This window comes from Paramormyrops kingsleyae, chromosome 13 (assembly GCF_048594095.1).
Source record: "Paramormyrops kingsleyae isolate MSU_618 chromosome 13, PKINGS_0.4, whole genome shotgun sequence".
NCBI lineage: Eukaryota > Metazoa > Chordata > Actinopteri > Osteoglossiformes > Mormyridae > Paramormyrops > Paramormyrops kingsleyae.
In genome coordinates, this window is record NC_132809.1 from 10,844,854 (window position 1) to 10,865,137 (window position 20,284).

The window sequence follows — 20,284 nt, forward strand, 5'->3', positions numbered from 1 at the left end:
TCGAAAATAACAAACCAAACTGCGCACAACAAAAAATTGTACCATTAAAGGCCTATTTAATAGCAACCTTCACTCACACATATACCTACACCCACACACATTCAGCAGCACCAAGAGACACAAAGCCCCACTTAGTATCAGTGACTTTAGCTTTCATTGTGTTAGTATCACTCAAGTTCCGCTACTCTTTAAGGCCTGGCTGTACCTGTTCACATCCCTACACCCTCAGCTGCTTTTCATAAGGCCTAGTGCCAAATGGGCCACAGCTGGATGAGCCCAGGAAATTCCCTACATCTCAATATAAGTGAACACCCTTTCAGGGCTTTGGCACACTTCAAACTCGTGTTTTCACCGTTCCTAACAGAAACAGCGGCCATGCTACAGGCTGAGGAGGCCAAAATCCTGTTATTAAATAGGAGATGCATATAGATACGGAGAAAAAAGCCACGGTTCCATCAGACACATGCGTTTCCAATAAAAACCTGAAATTGTGGCTCTCAGTGTTGAGATTTCCAGGAAGAAAAACACAGATAGTGTTATGATTGAATGGACATAAACAAGATAATGCATTTCTCTTATCAAGTTGCAGATAAAATTATATAATCAAAATTTATGAGTTTATTGTTTTATTGTATTAGTAACAGAAATACACATGGATTATTTATTATGAGTAATTAAACTCTTAATACTGCAGTAAATTTATACCCATATAATCATGCAAATGCTGCAGAAATATTAAATATTAAAAAAACACTTGTGTAACTAGGCCTATCACCTAATAAATAAACAATCAAACAAACAAACACACAAATAGAATCTGTATACCCCAAAGGAAATCTACTCTGACTCATCCTTTAAGCATCCTGTGGTTAACAAAAAAACGTGGTGTCTAAAGTGGTCAGAAAAACTGCAAAATTAATCTATCACAGAGAACAGTCTGAAAAATCATGACAGCATATATCAAACACAGAGAAATTGCATCACCAAGAGGAACTCTGGTAGTAAGTCAAAGGTCAGACAGGCATGGAGGCACAGGATAGCTAATACACATCACAAAATGATGGCCTCAAAACTGAGTGGTACTTCTTTGACCCAGTCTATACAGGAACAGATACTAATAAGACAAGGCATGAATTTACAATAGAGGCGTTTTCAGAAACAGCTCATATTTAAATCCTGTGTACAAAGGTGTGTGCTACAAACATGCAGGGCACAAAACTTGCACCCGTACATAAAGGAAAAAAATAAAATTGACTGATGAGTCATCGTAAATCCCTTTTCCTACAATTGGCTGGTTTTTACATACAGAGAAAGCCAAAGTGTACCTTCAAAGCCATAATGTGAGTTTGTGTGGGCAGCTGTCTATCACTTTCAGTCACGAGGTCTAATGGTTATTCTGCTTTTACAGGATTAGGTACATCCTGTGCTGTAAGTATTCCAGGATGATAATGCTGCCATACATACTGGTAAACAAATCAAAATGAAAACTGAGTCGTTTTACATCCGGATGAAATAAAGTTTCTTTCATAGCAGATTGAAAGATCATCACTGAACCTGCCAAACAGATTATTACATCCTTCATTTCACAAAAATACTGCAGCCATGTCTCACTGACAAATGGTCCAATATTCCACTAGGCACAGCTCTGAAACTGTATGATAGCATTCCAGGCTGTTTTAAAAGCAATGGATAGCCTTATTCTTTATTAGGCCATTGATAGTAAACAGTACCGCATCTCCGTCAGTTTGTGAACCACCAGTAAATTGTATGGCACTACTGCCCCCCCGTGGCCAGAGTTAGTATCAGTGATCTAGAGTCTTCCGCTTTCTCTCCGTTTACCAGATTATAGTAGTTCAACGCCCCAATTAATGTCTTATATGTAAATAAATGTAAATGTATGCCTTGGTAGACCTTGTGCTAATGGTCCCGCAGTCCCTTTTGTCTTTATGTAAAACGTTTCCCTCTTGGCTTAAAAAATTTGACCTTCCACACTGTTTTATATTAAATATAAAAAAGCCTCTTGTATATTTTTAAAGTGTAGTCAATTATATCTTGGGTTTGAGAAGCTGTATTATATTTGCCATAAAAATAAACATTTTGCCTTCGTCAAGTACAATGCACAGTAAATAAACAGCAGACGCCGGTGTTCTGACGAGTTGAGCTACCTATCGAAACGTTCCACCGTCTTGGAATTAGGGTTACGTTTTAGGGGTTAGGGTTAAGGTTAAGGTAAGGGTTTTAGGGGTTTTTGGGTTGTTAGGGTTAGGGCTATCGATTAGTACTACGGTAGCCTAACTCGACAAAGTAGCTCAACTCGTCAGAACACCGGTCTCACACGTGAAATAAACCATCACGCTGCCAACCAGGAGTAACGTGTACGACACGGCAAAATATAAAAAGAGTGATAACTGCTTATTTAGGAAGGCAACAGGGACTGATCCAAAGCAAGGCGTAGCCGTCTCACTCATTATTAGTCACCTGTTTGACCCAGTTTGCTGAAAGAATAGTGGCCGCTTTCATGTTGCCACTAATTAACCGTTCGAATCAGATTTCTTCGACCCCCAGAATCATGTGTCTATCTTAGTCATTATTATGAGAGACACAGAATCGTTAGAACTTACCGTGTCGTGCTCTGGTTTCAGGTGTAACCACCGACGCAGGATGGAGTTTGATGGTGGAGGGGACCGTGGGCGTCCTTAGGTCCGATCACTAGGAGTTACAGCTCCGAGTATTTTAGCCCCTATGCCAATCTTCCTTCAAAGAAAAAAGGTTAAGCCCCAGGTAAAGTCGACTTAACCCGGGATATTTTTAATAGCTAGAATCGCCCCTGGAGGGGACGCGATTTAATCATCTGAATACGAAGCAGGAATGAATGATAGTGAGGGGGGCGGGGGGGTCCCTCGTTCCCCATCCATCGCCCCTGGATGTACACTATACGTAAAGCACTAACCCTATTTCACATCTTTGTGTTACACAGTAATATTTCTCTGACGTGAAACAGGGCGAGATCATTTAAAGAATTTTTGCAAACTAGTCATGATTCCGATATCACGATTTAAGTATGCAGTTCATGGAGACTAATTTAGAGCACTATATATATATATATATATATATATATATATATATATATATATATATATATAGTGGGCTCTACCATAGGCCTACTGATAAAGACTTGCAGTAGCTTCCTTGAATGTTTTTTATAAAGGGTTATTAATATGAAAAAAGTGTCACTGTATATGAAGGTAATGTTCTCACAATGTGGAATAGAGTGAACTCATATACAAAGTTCAGTGACACTGAATGTAGCTGGAGTACACAGAAAGCAATTAACAGTGATATACCGCATCCAGTTTAATGTGCTTTTTTATTTAGCACCAACACAACCACTGTCTTGTTTTACAACCACTTCTGTGCTTCAATCCCAGCAGCCATATCAGCAAAACACCAGACAACAAACAACAGCATTTTCATGGCCCCTGTGATTTATGAATTAGGGATCTAAAGTGTTACCCGGACTCAACAGACTGATAACAGGAACACAGTAAGAAAGACATTAAACCATGGCGTTTCTTTTATCACAGGAGAGAAACAGAGGACATGGTTGACAGTTTCCTTTATCGAGTACCTTCTGAAGGAGTGTGTGATACTAAGATGTGCCCTGCATGTTTTGTAAACGTCAGTTTGCAGTGGATACATGCTGACACAGGTGTCTGGCTCCAGATCTCTGTGAAATACACAGCTGTTTAAAGCACATGGCACCTGCCAGCACAGTGATTGAATTATCAGGTAATCCGCACATGTTGACAGGAACATTATGTAAACGAGCATCAGGCGATGAGCGGGAGTCGCTCATCCCGTCAGTGAGTTCTCCTGTCAACAAGCAGTCCGCTGACATTGATCTCGCCTCGCGTCTTGGAGACCTTCTGTCCTCCTTTTGTTGTCAGCTGGTTGGCTTTGGTTGACAAATAATATTCAGTCACTTACTGTAGCGATATTTTACGCATCCGTCTCTCCGCCATCTGCTGGCGCAGGTGCCATACTTGACAGGAATTTAAAAAGCTCAATATCGTCAGTGGGTATAAAATAAGGGCCCCTTGGATGCATCATGCATTTCAATTATTTTTTGTACCCCATTTCTGTTCATAATGGGCTTGTTTACTGCTTGTTCCCAGTGAGTATACTGGATAATACAGCAAAATTATGAACATTTTTCATGTTGTCAACCCTGGCTAATGTATGCAAGGCATATAACCACAAAATTAGTCAAAACAATGAATAGATGTTAATGAAATATGCTACAATTTTACTAATACATTTACATACCTTCATTGACGAGAACACCAGGGTTTACACATATCATTAAGACGTCATCGTGGTTTCAATCATAACCCTCACCTGGGTAAGTGGATTGAAAACGGGTAGATCAATGATCAGGGTTTCCTGCTCTTATATACATTCCTTGTAACATCTTGGCATGAACAGTCAATTGACAGGCAGGTTACAGAATCATTTTTAATATTTTTTTATCAGTCATAGATTCAAATACAAATGCATACAGATACATTTAAGCTAAAATCACACAGAAGTACTATTGCAATTAACAACACCATACAATAAAAAATGCACAACAAAATTATTTGCAAGCCTTAGTGTGCAGAGAGATAGGGGGGTACAGGCCACACGGTGGAGTAATTCAGAATGGGACGATAAACAACATTAAACAGGTGTGGCTCTGGCAGAGTGTGCATGGAGTGTGCGGGGGGGGGGGGGGGGGGGGGTGTTTAGGCTACAGCCACGGTATACTTAAAACACATACTTCTATATAGCTAGACTGACTTCCCTCACTATAAATATTCTTCATCCAAATGTCAGTGCAGCGCCCTCCTCATCCTGCGCTTGGGAATCGCAGCAGCATCAGTCAGCCTTCCACTCGTTTTTGTTGCTGTTGCTTTTTTCTTTGTTTTTTTTTCTCCTTTATTTCTTTTTCTCTTTTTTTAAAAACATGCCCGGTACCCCAAAGGTTCAGCTGAGAGTACGAGTTGTCTGATTGTAGTCGATTCTCCCAATTGTATACAAAGAGCCAAAGAAGGACATCTTCTTTGTAATGTACAAGTGTTCGTTTTCTTTCCATTGCGCAGTTTCCCTTTTATAAAGTCCTGACATGCAGCATGCTGAATCTATTGGATTCCTCTGAACAAACACATGGCAAAAACCATGGCAAAAAGCTGTGCAAAACAGAGAAAATTGGGTTAATTAAATACAGCACAAGGAATATTTACATGTATTTATTAACCAATTAGCCAATGTTTTGCAGTACCTAAGCTTGAAACATAGATTTCTACTGTTCAATACCATAGATGTCCACAAGGTGTCTCTAGACTACAATTGATCATGAGAATGAAGCTAGCTGTTTTTTGAGATGGGTGACTTTAAAAATAATGCATTTATGTTTTTCATATAATCATATTCAATTGACTGTCTACGTGTTCACAAAAAGGCCTCAGATTTTGGCATTGATGGGCAGTAAATAGCTCGTTTCTCTACGGCAGCAGTGAAAGAATGAAAGAAGCTCTTGAAAACGGAGGAACGTACTTCGATAGTCAGCACAACAATGGCTAACGCTCCCGCCAAGTAGATGTACGTCTCGAAGTAGTCCACCACTGCCGAGTAACAGCCCTGTGGGAAAACAAAGATGCATTCGCGTTCATTTAGAGCGAGACGTTGGAATCGACAGGGAGAGCAGCACGGTGCCCACCATGTTAGGCAGGGAGACAATGAGCGCGTAGAAAACTGCTCAAACAAAGGGCGGCTCGGATCGATGGGAGGCCTTGACAGCCTCGCGGCCGTTTCCTGAAATCCCCGGTGTGTGAATGAGAAGAACAGCCCTCAGCCTCGCATTGTTCCCTGCGACTATCTGCTTTTGTTCCGATTACGCTGTTTAATTCCGACTACGCTTTCAGTTCTGACTACGCCTTTTAATTGCACTTGTTAAAGCACACTGCATCCCAGTCCAGACCAGCACCTCCAGACAATAAGCACAAACCACAAACATCCCTGGGTTCCCAGGTGACTGACATTGCACCATAATTTCATTAATCAGTAAATGGGAGAACTACCATAATAGTCTCCTCTATACTTTTCATGGACGGTCGACGGCTGTAAGTGTAACATCAAAACTGGAATTTAAATTGCATAATGCGACATCCCTTACAGCTGCAATTTAACTGAGGGAAAATAATTTACACATGAAGGGTGGCCTATTACATAGGCCTTGGTGGAAGAGACACGCTGTACCATTCCTCACATTGAGGAGACCTGGTCCCCTTCACACACATAGGAATTGTAAGAGCATCAATCAGCCCTTCAAGAAGCAAAGTGCTTCATACGGTTTCACCCAATCCACCACTCCCAAGTCCCACTTACAGCTGTGTATAACAGACCAGCCGCATGACCAAACGTACGCTACATTTCACTTGCGGGCCACTTAATGGGCTCTTCATTATAATCCCGGCCAAATGAAAGTGGTTTTCATTTACTCCACAAAATTAGTATGAAAAGAAATAGCAGTTTATAATGCAATGAAAAGTGGCCCCAGCCATTAGCTAATGCTCGCTAGGAGCTCGCTTATTCTCCAAGAGGGAATATGGTAAACCTTTAAGGTGGGGAACAAAGTCAGTTGTGCATCAAGTTTAAGTCATAAAACATTCAGCTGAAATGGACTAGGAAACAAACTTAGCGACGGTGTGATACATCATTTGAAATGTTAAAGTTCAGATCCATTTCTCAAGCATTCTCTAAAGCCAATAAATACCTTGTTAGCTACTCTCTGGTTACATTAAATCATGAATTCTTGAAGTCTAATTAAAAGAGCTGCAACTTTTACATGCTCGGGTACCACTGAATATGAAGAGGCGACACTGTCGTCTCCAGTGGTTTTAGAAGCCCCAGCGATGGCTTAGTTTCGGTTAATTTGTCCTCGTAGATTTCAATGCAGACTGGGGAGGGAAGGGTGACCCGAAACACAGGCTACCGCCACCTCCTGTATGAGCAGGCGGCACTATATACACACTACAAATGAAAATCAGGGAACGTGTGTGTATTTGACAACGACACAACAAACATACCCCAATCACAATAAGGGATTAAGTGCTGTTTGTCCACCAACAAAACCAGCCATGCTGAAATTTTAACCGGCTTAAAATCTGCAAACCAGGTACTACTGACTAAGGATTTCATACAGATTCATACTGTTTTCAAACTTTTGGCATCAGATAATCAGATTACTGATTCTCAAAGTGGAAACCTGTAGGGCTAAGTTTGGCAGTACTGACTCAGGCTCTACTGAGGAGCTCCATCCATTCCTTGACCACACTGACCATGCCCAGTGGAGCCCAGGGGCCACCCACCTTGTTGTTTCGGTATGTCATACTGCCCGAGAGGCAACCATCCTTGTTGATGTAGCCTCCATCTCCAAGGTTACTGTTCCTCAGGCAACAGGCCTCGGGCACCAGTCCAAAGAGGCTATCCTGAAAATCTTCAGGGCTGTTTACCCCACAGCACTCAAACTGCAGGCAGAGGAGAATTAGTGTTAACTTTGTCTGTCAGAATTATTGCGCTAGACATCTATGCTGCTGGTAATTGGCTGCTATTAAATTACATGCCTGTTCCTGAATAGGAATACTTTGTTTACTTATTTATATAACACGTTTGTTCATTTTTAGCTTGAGTTTTTGGATGTGAAGTTGCGCAAAAATTCCTTTCACGCGCAGATTCTGTGCCTATGCTAATTACTTGGTTTTTAGTCGTGTACACTTACTGCTCCGTTTCTGTGTACAGGGCTATGGATGAATCGTCAGCTAAAGATATTACTGTAAACATTAAACGTACGTCTGTGCTGACATGGATAAACAGCTTGGGGGTGCTGATTTTTTTTTGTGGCTATTTGCTTTGGCCGCAGACATCCGGCAGCAGGGTAGAGTCAGGTGACAAGTCCATCCATTCAGCTGACGCTGATATTCCCAATTCCCGTTATATAAGAATGAGTTCTGGGGTCTGGTCCAGCACAGTGACGAGACCCTTCTACATCCTGTTGCCCATTTTGGACTTAATTCCGGCAACGCTAAACCTGTCTCCACTTCTGTTCCCGAACTTCCTTTGATATTGGAGCGGGGCACAACTTAACAATTCTTATGCCCTGTTTCCAACAGTATGCACTATCAGTCACAAGTTTGTGCACACAGATTTCTACATTTGCATGTTACTCACTTAACATTTATTACAAATATACTCAATATTCATTGCTAACAAATTTTATAGTATGTTTACCATTTGAGTACCTTTATTAGCAAGAAAATGTCATCTTTGATTCATCAAAGTAACCTCCTCTAGCAGTTATAACAGCAGAGCAAATTCGATGCATTCTTTCTACAAGGGATATCAAATAATGCTGTTTCATGGGATGAAACCGGTAACTAGTGCATTTAAAGTTAAAGGACGGCCTAGAATTTCCCTACACCATCTCCACACAAGCAGTTAATAGGATATGTACTGTTAGATATTCCATGTTATAAAGGAAACTTGTTTTATTTGATTTATATTTTCATTTACAGATGTTCATTCAACTTTCCAGTTCAAGAATAAATAATCTGCACTTTATGAAATAAATGGAGAAGTGGCAAAAACTTGTGGTGTACAAACACGTTTGGCATGAACAAGACAGTTAAGCTGAAGCAACCAGCTGAATAAGCATGAAAAATGTAAGAATACGGGAATAATATCGTCATTTTTATTTTGTATGCATTACGCAAAGTCAACTTAATAACACATAATATTACTATAATGATTTCAATTTCAATTCTGTCAGACAGTCAGGCAAATGCTCTACACGAGCCACCAGTGGACTTACGGTGGTCATGATGGCGTTCCAAGTGGAGGTGAAGACGTCACTGTTGTTGTGGCCCTGGTAGTGCTTCTTCAGCTCCTTTGTGAAGTATTCCCTGGTCAGCTGTGTGGGGGCACGGCGGAGAGGGGGGTGTTAGGCGAGCTAGGCTGGGCTGGGCCTTTACCCCTCCCCCCGGGAACACCAGCGGCAACATCACTTACGTGCTCACGGAATATGAAGGCCAAGATGGCTGCCGCCAACTCTGCCAGGAATATTATGAGGATGAGGAGGAAGAACTGAGGAAGAGGGAGATGGATTCTGATTAAAGATTCAGTAGGTTTTCTGAGCACGACCCCTCCCACTAGGACCGGGCAAAGGTGTTCTGCAGTTAAATGCAGGCAACATGGAACAAGACTGATTTTGATTGGGCCCATCCTGGAGCTCCCAGCCCCCCCCCCCCCCCCCCCCACCTGACACCCAGACTTACAAAGAGCAGCAGGCACTTGTTCTCACGGATGGCCCCGCAGCATCCCAGGAAGCCCAGGAGAAACAGCATACCGCCCATAGCCAGGATGATGTAGACGCCCGTGAAGAGCAGCGGGTTGGCCGCCACAATCTCCCGGAAGCCGGTAGGATCCACCAGCACCCAGATGCCCACCCCCAGCAAGAAGGAACCGCCGAGCTGTGGGATGGATGGAGGGAGGGAATTAGCACCGACGCAGCATGTGCCGGGAGCTGGAACACGTCTCCTGTTTCCATACCACTAAATGAGGGAGGATGCATGGTTCAAATTGCAGGTGTTCCACCTACACAGATTTTCATCTCTTTACGTTATTACTGTCATTCACATAAGAGGTAATAAATAAGCACCGTGTTTACAGCTGTCCCGGCCACTGAAAAGCATAACCCAACATCATCAGACCACTTATTTCAGGATGCTGCAGACAGCAACACAGGCCCTGATGGGGAGTAAAATGGCTATTCTTCCCCGTCCTCTACCTTTCAGAGGGAACAAATTTACGCTCGTATTCTAATGCCCTCTGTGGGCTTTTAACGCGTGTGGCAGGCAACTGAACGGGGGGGAGGGGGGCTGTGATTGAAAAGGTAAAGACACATCATGGGAGGATGTTAAGAGGTTTGAGGACGTCTCTCGCTCTGGCCCTTTCTCTCGCTCAGGTTTGTGTAAAGTGCACACTGCAGCTTCTAAAGGTCGCATTAGGAATCTATCAGTCGACGGTGGGGGTGGCCCCCTTTCGGGCAGATAATGGCTCGCGAGTTCGGTTCCTTGTAAGCCAGCATATGCCGAGGAAATCACCCCGCAGAACAGGTGTCCAAGGAGAACTCGTGGGAACAATTTGCCGGAACATTCCAAAATAAAAGAGCGAAGAAACACCAGAAATGTCCTGCAAAGCCCGTAAGATTGCAGTGGTTCAGGCACAGACTGCAGCATCGCAAAGGATTCTGTTGTTTCTGTGTTTGTAGGTGAGTCAGTCAACCAGTTAAATGGCATCAGACCTGCTCCATTGTCTCCTAAACGGATCTCCTGTGAAGATGAGCCTGAAATTGGAAGCTGAGTGCTGCGCCGCACTGAATTCAGCGACTACCAACCTTCACAAACCACATTCCCCTAAACTTCCAACAGGAGTGCAATCTAATCAAAGGATGGATGCCAAGACCGAAATATGTCCCTGTTTCTACCGTTTCTACTTCTCCTGTTGATAAGGCAGCATTTCATTCAAATCAGTCCCTCTTAAAATGGTGTCTGCAATCACCATCAACATCAGGAAACAGGAAAACCCAGAATGCAGCCAAGAAAGGGGAAGGGTACAGATCCCATCTTCCTGCTATGGGTGGAGTTAGGTAGATGACTTGGGCGCTTTCATATGCATCCATTCATCTTTTAACTATGTAGACTGGTCAGGGTCACATGGGGGCCAGCAGCCTATCCCAGGAAGTGTAGGGCACAAGGCTGGGGTTCACCCAGGATGGGATACCTGTCCATTGCAGGGCACATATACACTAACATAATCATACACTGTGGGCAATTTAGGAACACCAGTTAGCTGAACTGCATGGCTTGGACTACAGGAGGGAAAAAAACAGGAAGAATGTGCAAATGCTACACACAGAATAGAGGTGATATTCCGAACTATAGCCCTGGAGGTATGCTGCAACAATACCCCCCCCACTTAGCCACCATGCCAACCCCTCTTATAAAGTGATTTTTATGGTTATTGAAGTGTTATAACAGTCCTGTGTTATCAAAACCTTCATAGAACACTTTTCCCTTGTTTCCCCCTTTCAATGATCATCTCCTTTCAGTTTGTCTCTCCTTGCACTCCACTCCTCTTCCCTGAAAAGTGACGGTAAGTGAAGGCAACATCTGCACAAGCTTTCAGAATCTGTGAGGAGGCCCCCAGTGGTCACAGGGTCAGCATGCGTCAGGATTGGACAGGTACCCATAAAAGTTACATCAGGCTACCAGAGCTGTGAGCCTTCGTGAAATTAGTATTTTGTCACTGTTTGTGCGACGGAGAGAAGAGATGAAGGATGAATCTTGGCGGAATACTTACGAAGATGAAGAAATTGAAGACAAACATGAGGTACTTGATACAGCTCAGGCAGTCGCCCTCCATGGCTGTGCCGTGCGCGGAAGCCTCTCCCAGCCCCTGGGGGGCGACACAAACAGCGTGACACACTGACACACTCACACATGTATGTAAACTGACGCGCAGACACATGTCCACAGGAACGTTCAAATACAAAATATAAGCGGGTATTCATATACAAACACTTACTAATATGCATTCTCATTTACACTTATGTAGACTTCCATATGTACACAAAGACACACACAATCGCAGTCCCCATTGATTAGCAATGCAGAAGCATGGAAGACAATCACTCATTCTGTTTTGGGGAGAAGTGAAGGACTGAAATGAGAAAGGGGAGCTGGGGACTCCAGTCCTGTCAAAGTAATTACTGAGTGACAAAAGAGACTGCGACTTTGAGATGAACGCATTTTGAAATTAAAATCTAAAATGGTCTGTCGAATCTGTTGCCGTGTTCGAAGGAGCTTCTCTGTAAAATACTGTAAGGTGATGTTTGCTTGCTGGCTAAATGCGTTTCTGACTATTTGACAGGAGAAAATTAAGCGCGGTTAAAACAAGTAACAAAAACAACAACAAAAAACAACCACAGAACCCCAATACAATTAGGAATGAAAACAAACCAATCAGAAGCCAGTTGCTACAGTGCTTGGCAACACTTTCTACTAAGGCAGGGGCCTCTAACCATTTGTGAAATGTAATGAGGTGTAATATTCAGCTAGTGTCATTCGCTGATTATAGACAGGCTCGTTTGCATGGCCAGAGTACAGTGGAGAGCCATCTGTCTGGGCACAATGCATTTGTCCCATTCAAATCCTCAAAGATCTAAGCTCACCACATAAACGCATCCAGAGTGCTTCTCAGTGCCAGTGCCAGTGACCCACACTGTACGCTGATTTTTTATTCCAGCTGAGCTCCTTATTAATTACGCTTCATTGAGCTGTTGATTGAATGAATTGCACGATTAAAATCGCGTTTAGCCGAATGCATTACCCAAAGCCCCATTTTCCACTCCTGTTAAACGAAATTGTTAAGAATATTTATAATGACATAAAATGACTCACTGTTTCTAACTGCGTGCGTGGCCCTTTAAATGAATAAAATGGCGTTCATTATTTAAATTAATCCCTGATTACTTGTTAATAGTGTTTGAACAATCAGCCAAAGGACTGATAAATTTAAACACTACTAATTACAAAAATATAGGCCACGAGAATGTATTTTATTAGCATATATATAAAACAGTTTAGTTTAACATTATTAAAAAGGACATCCAAATTTCAGCTAATATATGCTGTAACATTTAAATCATGCCCTGCATTACATTAATATCTGAATTTGTTAAATAAGCCTAATTAATAAATTGCTTGACTAGGCCGAAAAACTGGGCTGTGTAGAGCAGACCAGTGGCCAATGACAGCCCATGTGCTTTATGTCAGCAGCAGACACTGTGCCTGCATGCAGTGCCATTGGGGGGGGGGGGGGGACTGTCCTCTCTGTCCATTTTGCCCGCCAGAGAAGGAAAAACCCGCAGAACGCAGCATCCATGTGCCAGACGTGCGCTGCCCACAGCCCGGGTCCCGCAGCGGACTCCGCCTTTCCCTGCACCAGGGTCACTGTCAATGATAACCAAAACGTAAAATGAGAAAAAGAAACTAAAATATGAAAATATATGAAAATACAATGAAAAAAAGACAACTGAATGAAAACTTTAAATACTGCTGCCAAAACAAACTTAAACAGAATTTAAAAAAAAACTCAAAATCTGTGCATTATTGTTTTTAGTACTAAAGTAGTTATTTGTTTACCTTTAAAAACCACTAATAATACCTAGAACATGTTCTGCCCATTTTGAGGAGATACCACAATGTGGACAGTGTATTCATGTAAGGTTCTCTGAAGATCAGACACATAGAAGAGCTCTACTAGAAATAAAACCACTAAATCTTACTACAATATACAAAACACTAAACAGAAATAAACAAAATATATAAATATAGAAAATCACACTGAAAACTAACAAAAACTAAACTGGATTTCAAATGAAAATTGAAAATAATATTTTAAAAAATTGCATTAAAAAATCAAATCTACAATAATACTGCTCTGCACGCAAACATCAAGGGGAAAAGTAACCAGTGGGGGGGATTATCGAGCTAGCAGTTGCCGTGCACATTACAGGTCCTGGGGTGATGCAGACTATTGTGCATCCCATGCACACCAGTTTGTCCGCCTAATGCAGTAGATGCTAGTGGCCCCATGTGAAAAGGGGCACAATCACTCTCTCCGACAGTGCACTCTGGGTAATTGCAACCCATTAGGGAGCATTTAGTTTAATGAAGAAGCAGCCATTCGTTAGCGCTGGGAGTTACTGGTGCAGCGGGTTGAGTCCTCCCTGCTAGAACCACACCGCAAACATGGTCCTTCCCAGTGGATTTCGCTTTGAAGAGTGCGTGGCCCTGCCGTGTCATCAGTCACGCATGGGTCCAATTACTTCATGGACTTCACATTGTCCAAAACCTGCACAGTAAAACCTAAACTGTCCCCGTCCCCCCCTCCCCCACCACATAACAGCTGTGGCCAGTTTTGGGCAACATCCACACAGCTGAACACAATCAAACTAACCGGAATGGCCTTCCCAGTTTCCCGAGCACCTGCTCAGAACGTAATCCCATAATCCACTGTAAACCTTGACCGTTGAGGGAGGAAAAAAAAAAGACTGTCGGGGGTCACTCAGGGGTTCTGAGGCACAGCCACAGGAAAGGTCCCCTCATGCTGGGCTCACATTCACTGGGTTTATCATGGGCTGCAACAGAGCCGAGCAAGATCATTCTAACACATTTTTTAAACCCACAAGCCCCTGATGGGTGGGACTCGGGCTCCGAAACACAGCTAAGGTTATTCTTTGCACAATTCCATTTATTAGCTCTTCTTACACGCTGTGTGCTTGATATCTATCATCATATATTGCTTTGCCTAGATAGAACCTCATGCCCCAATTATAAATGCATAAAAAATCACAATAATGCGGTAAAGTATTTGTCACTTACCAGAGATCAGCCTAAGCGCTATCCAAGTTTCAATTAATAATGTTCCAGTGAAAGACAAGTGCTTAGCCGTCTTTACTTGCAGATTAGCATACATTTAGAACTTACAGACTTGGTGTCAATGGGGGTCTATTTATCTCTTGTGCTCCACATGAATTATTGTTCTTAGCAGATAGCAAGACCAATTTCAGCTTCGGGGGACGTTCTGGGACTGTGAAAGTCCCTGTCTGAACCTTTGAATTTATAATTTCTTTCCAAGCCCCCCACCCAAGCCAAGAACATCTATTTTCGAATCAAAATTTTCCATTCGAAAGTCATTAACGGTATTTTTTTCTGTTCTTTGGGGGCAAGATGTTCGAAAATTCCTAGCATGTAATCGCCGCATACTAAGGTTATGAGAACCTGCGAGCTGGAGGCGCCTGTGCAGCCCGGAACCGACGCGCAATAAAATATCCAATTGCTTGCGCCGGGGCGCCATAAATCAAACTGTCCTGGGACCACCAAGGCTCAAGAACAAGCATGGAGCATAAAAGCGGGGTTTCCCAGGGCTTCCACGGAACAAAGGAGTCCGATGGCCGTCATCAGGGGACGCGTCACCTCCGGCGCCTACACTGCAGAGCAGCACCGAACCGTGTACTGATGGGTGAAGGGGAGTTGATCGAGCCATCATCATCAACGCGCACTTCCTAAACGTACTTCCGCACATCAGCAAACATTTCCCTCGGGCTGTCCTTAAGCGCCATCTGACTTAGGCTGTTCACACGCATTGTGTCTTCCTGCAATCCTTTGTTGCTCTCTCTCCTTTTCAATGTTCAGAGCCTCCACGCCGACACGACATGACAAGCGCTGAAAATGCAGCAGCAGCGGCAACAAACAACTATAATACAAATGAATATAGACGGACTCAAAGGCTGGCAGGGAGTCCCAATGACAACAGAAGTGATTGTTGTTGCATACAGCGCAGACAGAGGAATCGGGCCTGTGGCTTTTTTGCATCGAGAAACATGAGGTATTCTAATAGGCTTCTACACACCAGTAGTAAGCTTCCACAAATCCAATCTTCTGTATAACATCTCAAGTATCTCGCATCCCTTCCACATAACCTCTAGGCTGTTTTATGTGCAGGACAACGGCGATTTTCTATTCCTGCTGTCTGAAAAGATTATTGTGACAGGGGTCCCTTGTCAGCGACCCAGCTCCCCAATGTAGCAGCCGCTGGTTTGCTGGGGAGGGGTGAAGTCATGGAAACGTGTCTGTCACTCTCACTGATGAGAGGGCAAAATACTGCCAAGTCAGCAGGGAACACTGGCTAGAGCCAATTTCAGCCCATTACTATACAAACCTGGTACCACTGGCACACAATGACAGTACAACGCACTCGCAACGTTCACCACCGCCGACACCTTTCCATCTTTGTTCACTAATGCAGCGCGAGGTGATGAATAGACAATAAACCACAAGACAATGCAATGACCTTCTATTTAGACATGACAATAGTGATACATTTACAAATAGGTTGTTTTCGATTTGGACAGCATAGAAATTATAGGCATAGGCCTGCAAGACCAGTGAGTGTCTTGCAATTCTATCAATGAACTGTTACAATGCTCATGGGAGTTTTACTTACACAAAAATGTTCTGAGGGCAGAATGTAAAAAATATTAGTTCAGAGAGATAACCAATTTCATTGCAGAGGAGGTGGGTTCAAACAACTTGAAGTGGCAGGACCAACCAAGTCCTGCCTCCTCTAGTTGCTTGAACCCACCTCCTTTACAATCTGATTGGTTATCTCTCTGAACCAATCATTTTTCGTTCTGCCCTCAGAACATTTTTGTGTAAGAAAAACTCCTACAAGCTGTTTGAACGGGACTGCAGTGAAAGTATTATTCCATAAAAGGCAGAATAAATTGTACACTACGTAAGCTGCTTTGGATAAAAGCTTTTCCCAATAAAATAAGAACTTATGTTTATAATGGCTCGCCTTGCTGTGTTAAATTTAACCAATAGCCTGGCCATGAACATCAGCCGTAATATCGACTGGCATTTCTAGCATTAACTGCCGAAGCTGCACTTCCAGTCATTCTCTTTGGCCATATAAAAGGCAGCGGAGCAAACGATGTGTTTCACAGCCGCAGTAAATCAAGGAGGCACGCCATCACCTACATTCCAGAGCTACAGAAGCGGTAGATGATAACGCCATGCACTCAGAAACAAAGGCGGGAAGCCGAAGAGCGACTCGCCCCACCCTACATCCCCGTCAAAGAGCAGGGTAAGGGGCCAGTGCGTCCGCTTTGCCGACTGGGGTGTGGTGTGAGGGCCGAGGAACAAACAGGACAGCATTACGGAACTGGTCAAGGTCAAAGGCGAGTGAGTCAAAGCGAGTGAGTCAAAGTGAGTGAGTCAAAGCGAGTGAGTCAAAGTGAGTGAGTCAAAGCGAGTGAGTCAAAGTGAGTGAGTCAAAGCGAATGAGTCATGGCACAGCTTTCCATCTAGCGGCGTGCCCTTGTGAAAAGCGAAGGGCTCGTCTTCCCCTAAATGAAAAGGCAAATCCCAAAAAGAAACTAAAATACGAATATACCATACAAGGGAAATTAATTTAAAAAGTTAAATATTGCACAATTAAATACTTAAAATTCATATATTGCATATCTGTATGTTAATTATTACTTAAAAGACATATCCCATACAATTAAAATAAACACTGGCAGGACAATACACCCACCTTTGCTATCATTAATTAAACAATACAAATACACAAAGGAAGATAGAACAATTCATTAATGCAAAGCCATGCTTTGTTCTCACATAATGGTTACATATAGTGTCTATCTGCACAGTATATACAGTACTGTGTGAAGTCTTAGGCAGTCACATTTATAGTAACACAATAAAAAATTAATTTCTTCTGTTCTCCAAAAAGTCACTGATATCTTGTTGGACGGCTAGATGAACACCGCTCTGGTTCCCAAACCTCTCCTTAGCCGTTACATGTATTTGTTAAATTTCACCACAAGCCCAATTAATTTCATTAGTTAAATGACTCAGTGAGGTATTGATTAGCCAAACACGGTGGGGTAGTGGTCAAATGGAAAAATGCAGCGGGGTATTGGACAGTTGGTGCAAATACTGGGGTGAGTGTAAGAAAGGTTTTGAAATGGCTACACTAACACACTTTTACAGATGTAATATCATATACTTACACCAACATGAATATCATTTAATTTTGACCACCTGATACTATTGTACACTACTCTATATATGTGTATGCATTGTGTGTTTGCGTGTGTGTATTTCTACAATATATATAGATATATGCACGTTTTATCAATCAGAACATCAGTCCGTGGCAATTCTTACACTTAAGCATGCATAACATGCTCCACAGACAACATTACAAGTCAGTTCAGCTGGAATATCTCTGAAGTGATCCAGTGAAGGCTTACAGGGGCCACCAGCTGTCACATGGCTGCAAATTAACTGACACTGAGACGAAGCCACTAAGACGGCTGACTGAGACCCTCCCGCTCTGCTGGACACCTGGAGACCCTCGTCGCTGCCACCACCCACCCCCCCACCCCTCATTACCGTAACTCTCGCCCCGAGACTCATTTTTTATAAAGAACGCTGTTTACTTTAGCATCGCTGCCCATCATGCAACTGCCCGTATTTGGTTTCCATTGTTCAATTCATGGAACTAAGTCCTCTTCATGTGGTTAAAGTAATCACCTTTGATGTGATTATGCAGAGAAAGACAGGCGGCACTGTTCTTTTTTTTGCTGATGAGAAATCTCCCATATCTCCCAGCGAAGGCCCAGCATTCCCAATTGCACCAACTTATAGTGACAGGGTTCGTCAGCAGACTCACCTTGCGCAAGAACCCTTGAGGGGCCGACACCCTTCAACCACCCAGAAATATTCTGAAATATAAAACTCCGTCTCCGAAACATTTGTCAAAGGATCTCTGAAGCCCCATAACCCAGAAGCTACAATCTGTCAGTGGTCCAGTTGCAGGTATACACAGTCGAATCGGTTCCTCGCACGGCCGAGCCCCACCTATGAGCGCTACAGATCCACACTTTCTTCCTTTGATGTTTCCATTATCGCAGCCAGCTGACGCTAATCATGTGCACGGGTGTCTTGAGTAGAGCTGTTTTTCCTTACATTTTGCCATTTCATTAAAATTCTTTTTTTTATTATTTTATTGCTATTTTTTCTGGGTTAGCGGACGGTTCCCTCGGAAACCGTGGAGCGTACCTGGGGAGAATAAATATTCTGGTGGACAGCAGCTTCCTCCTGAGGTCCACGTTAGACACTAATGAACCCCCCAATCAGAGGCAGCGAACCCAGTGCCTTTGAAGTGGAATGAATGCTAATCAGATATACGGACTCCTCCAGTAGGGCTGTACAGCTCATCAGAGACGGCAGTGAGACCCCTGGGATGAGAGGCAAGGCCATCAGCTGCGTGTCCATCATGCCCGACCCAAGACGTCCTCTATGGCGGGGTGGCAGCAGAACGCTGATGCCAGCCCCAAGATCACATGGAAGGGCCTTGTGTCTATTGAGAAGCAAGCGAAAGCCGCACGTGTTCATACAAATTCGATTACAACATCCTCCATGCACCTTAATTGAGCTGACCTTTAACAAAAGCACACATCTGCTGCGAATGTCTTATTTAGTCGATCTGGGCTACATTCTGGAGCTCAGATGCTGTCCTCTGGCTACGCAGAGTATTAAAAATGGGACGGAGGGAATTAACTAGACCTTAAAGCTGAATGACCTGCGGCATCTGATAGGACAGCTGACGCAAATAGGAACAACGGTCCGATTTACAGAAGAAAATTACCCAGCAGAAGGATGGGATACTGCTTCAGTATAACAATCTGAATGTGATTCATTTATGGTGATAAACTTGCCACATACTCCCCGCCGGCTGGAGATATCAGAAGCTGGGCTGTTAAATCAGGCCACCCTCTACTAAACTGTGGAGTCAACTCGCGGGTAACCAGCCGTAAACTACATTATGTGCATTAAGAGAGCTCTGGCATAGAAGCCTTTTGTTGCCATTAGTCAGAGCCACAGATCAGATGGGTCTGCAGAGACTCCATAAAACTGTACGGAAGCACACAAGTACAAAAGGAGGTGTTAATTACACTGTCACTCTCTGAATTGGTTGGCCCCCGTGCAGAATAGTCATCCTTTACTTTTTCATTCTTTCACTGTGACTGATTTATACAGCTGCATTTTATGATACAGTTGCAGAAGACATAACTGGCAGCCCCTTAAATGCTTAAAGAACAGGAGGTGGCCTCTTCCTGCAAACTCAGAATGCAGCCAAGAGGTTTTTTTTTTTTTTTTCCTGGACAACAAGTGAGAGTCTGGACATACCACTCTCCTAAAAAGTGGACCAGCCAAAAACAGAAACATCCACCAAAACATCCAATAGATGCTGCACCAGAAAGTTCATTTCACACCCCAAAAAATCTAGATATTCAGGTCACTCATCCACCAAGAGTTCATCATAAATTTCTTAACTGTGAAACACTTTGATCTGACACACCAGAGAAAAAAAAAAGGTATCAGATATACCAATTTTTCACACAGGGGTGTTTCACACACACCCTCACACTCCTCTGTTCCATCCACGTAGCACAGTTGGCAATCCCCTTCCCTGAATGCTAAATGGTCTGCGCTAGTTCCTGATTGGGTACACCTGTACCCCATTACTGATAAGGATGCTTAAACCC

At 43.2% G+C, this 20,284-nt stretch overlaps 1 protein-coding gene across 6 annotated transcripts in view; it reads right to left on the reverse strand.

The window, feature by feature from the left end:
- Nucleotides 1-4,501: 4,501 nt before the first annotated feature.
- LOC111859457 (tetraspanin-18B) overlaps nucleotides 4,502-20,284 on the reverse strand; it is a 43,504-nt gene continuing 27,721 nt past the window's right edge. For 2 of the 6 annotated variants that reach the window (XM_023842130.2, XM_023842128.2), the window contains exons 4-10: nucleotides 11,458-11,553; nucleotides 9,372-9,566; nucleotides 9,106-9,180; nucleotides 8,909-9,007; nucleotides 7,410-7,568; nucleotides 5,596-5,679; nucleotides 4,502-5,228 (exon numbers count right to left, since the gene is read on the reverse strand). In XM_023842130.2, the coding sequence (XP_023697898.1) occupies nucleotides 5,181-5,228; nucleotides 5,596-5,679; nucleotides 7,410-7,568; nucleotides 8,909-9,007; nucleotides 9,106-9,180; nucleotides 9,372-9,566; nucleotides 11,458-11,520 (723 nt within the window). In that variant the 5' untranslated portion in view covers nucleotides 11,521-11,553 and the 3' untranslated portion in view covers nucleotides 4,502-5,180. Of the gene's footprint in view, nucleotides 5,229-5,595; nucleotides 5,680-7,409; nucleotides 7,569-8,908; nucleotides 9,008-9,105; nucleotides 9,181-9,371; nucleotides 9,567-11,457; nucleotides 11,554-12,328; nucleotides 13,110-14,543; nucleotides 16,152-20,284 lie in introns of those variants that run through there. The other 4 variants (XM_023842131.2, XM_023842129.2, XM_023842132.2 and 1 more) reach the window with 4 other exon arrangements.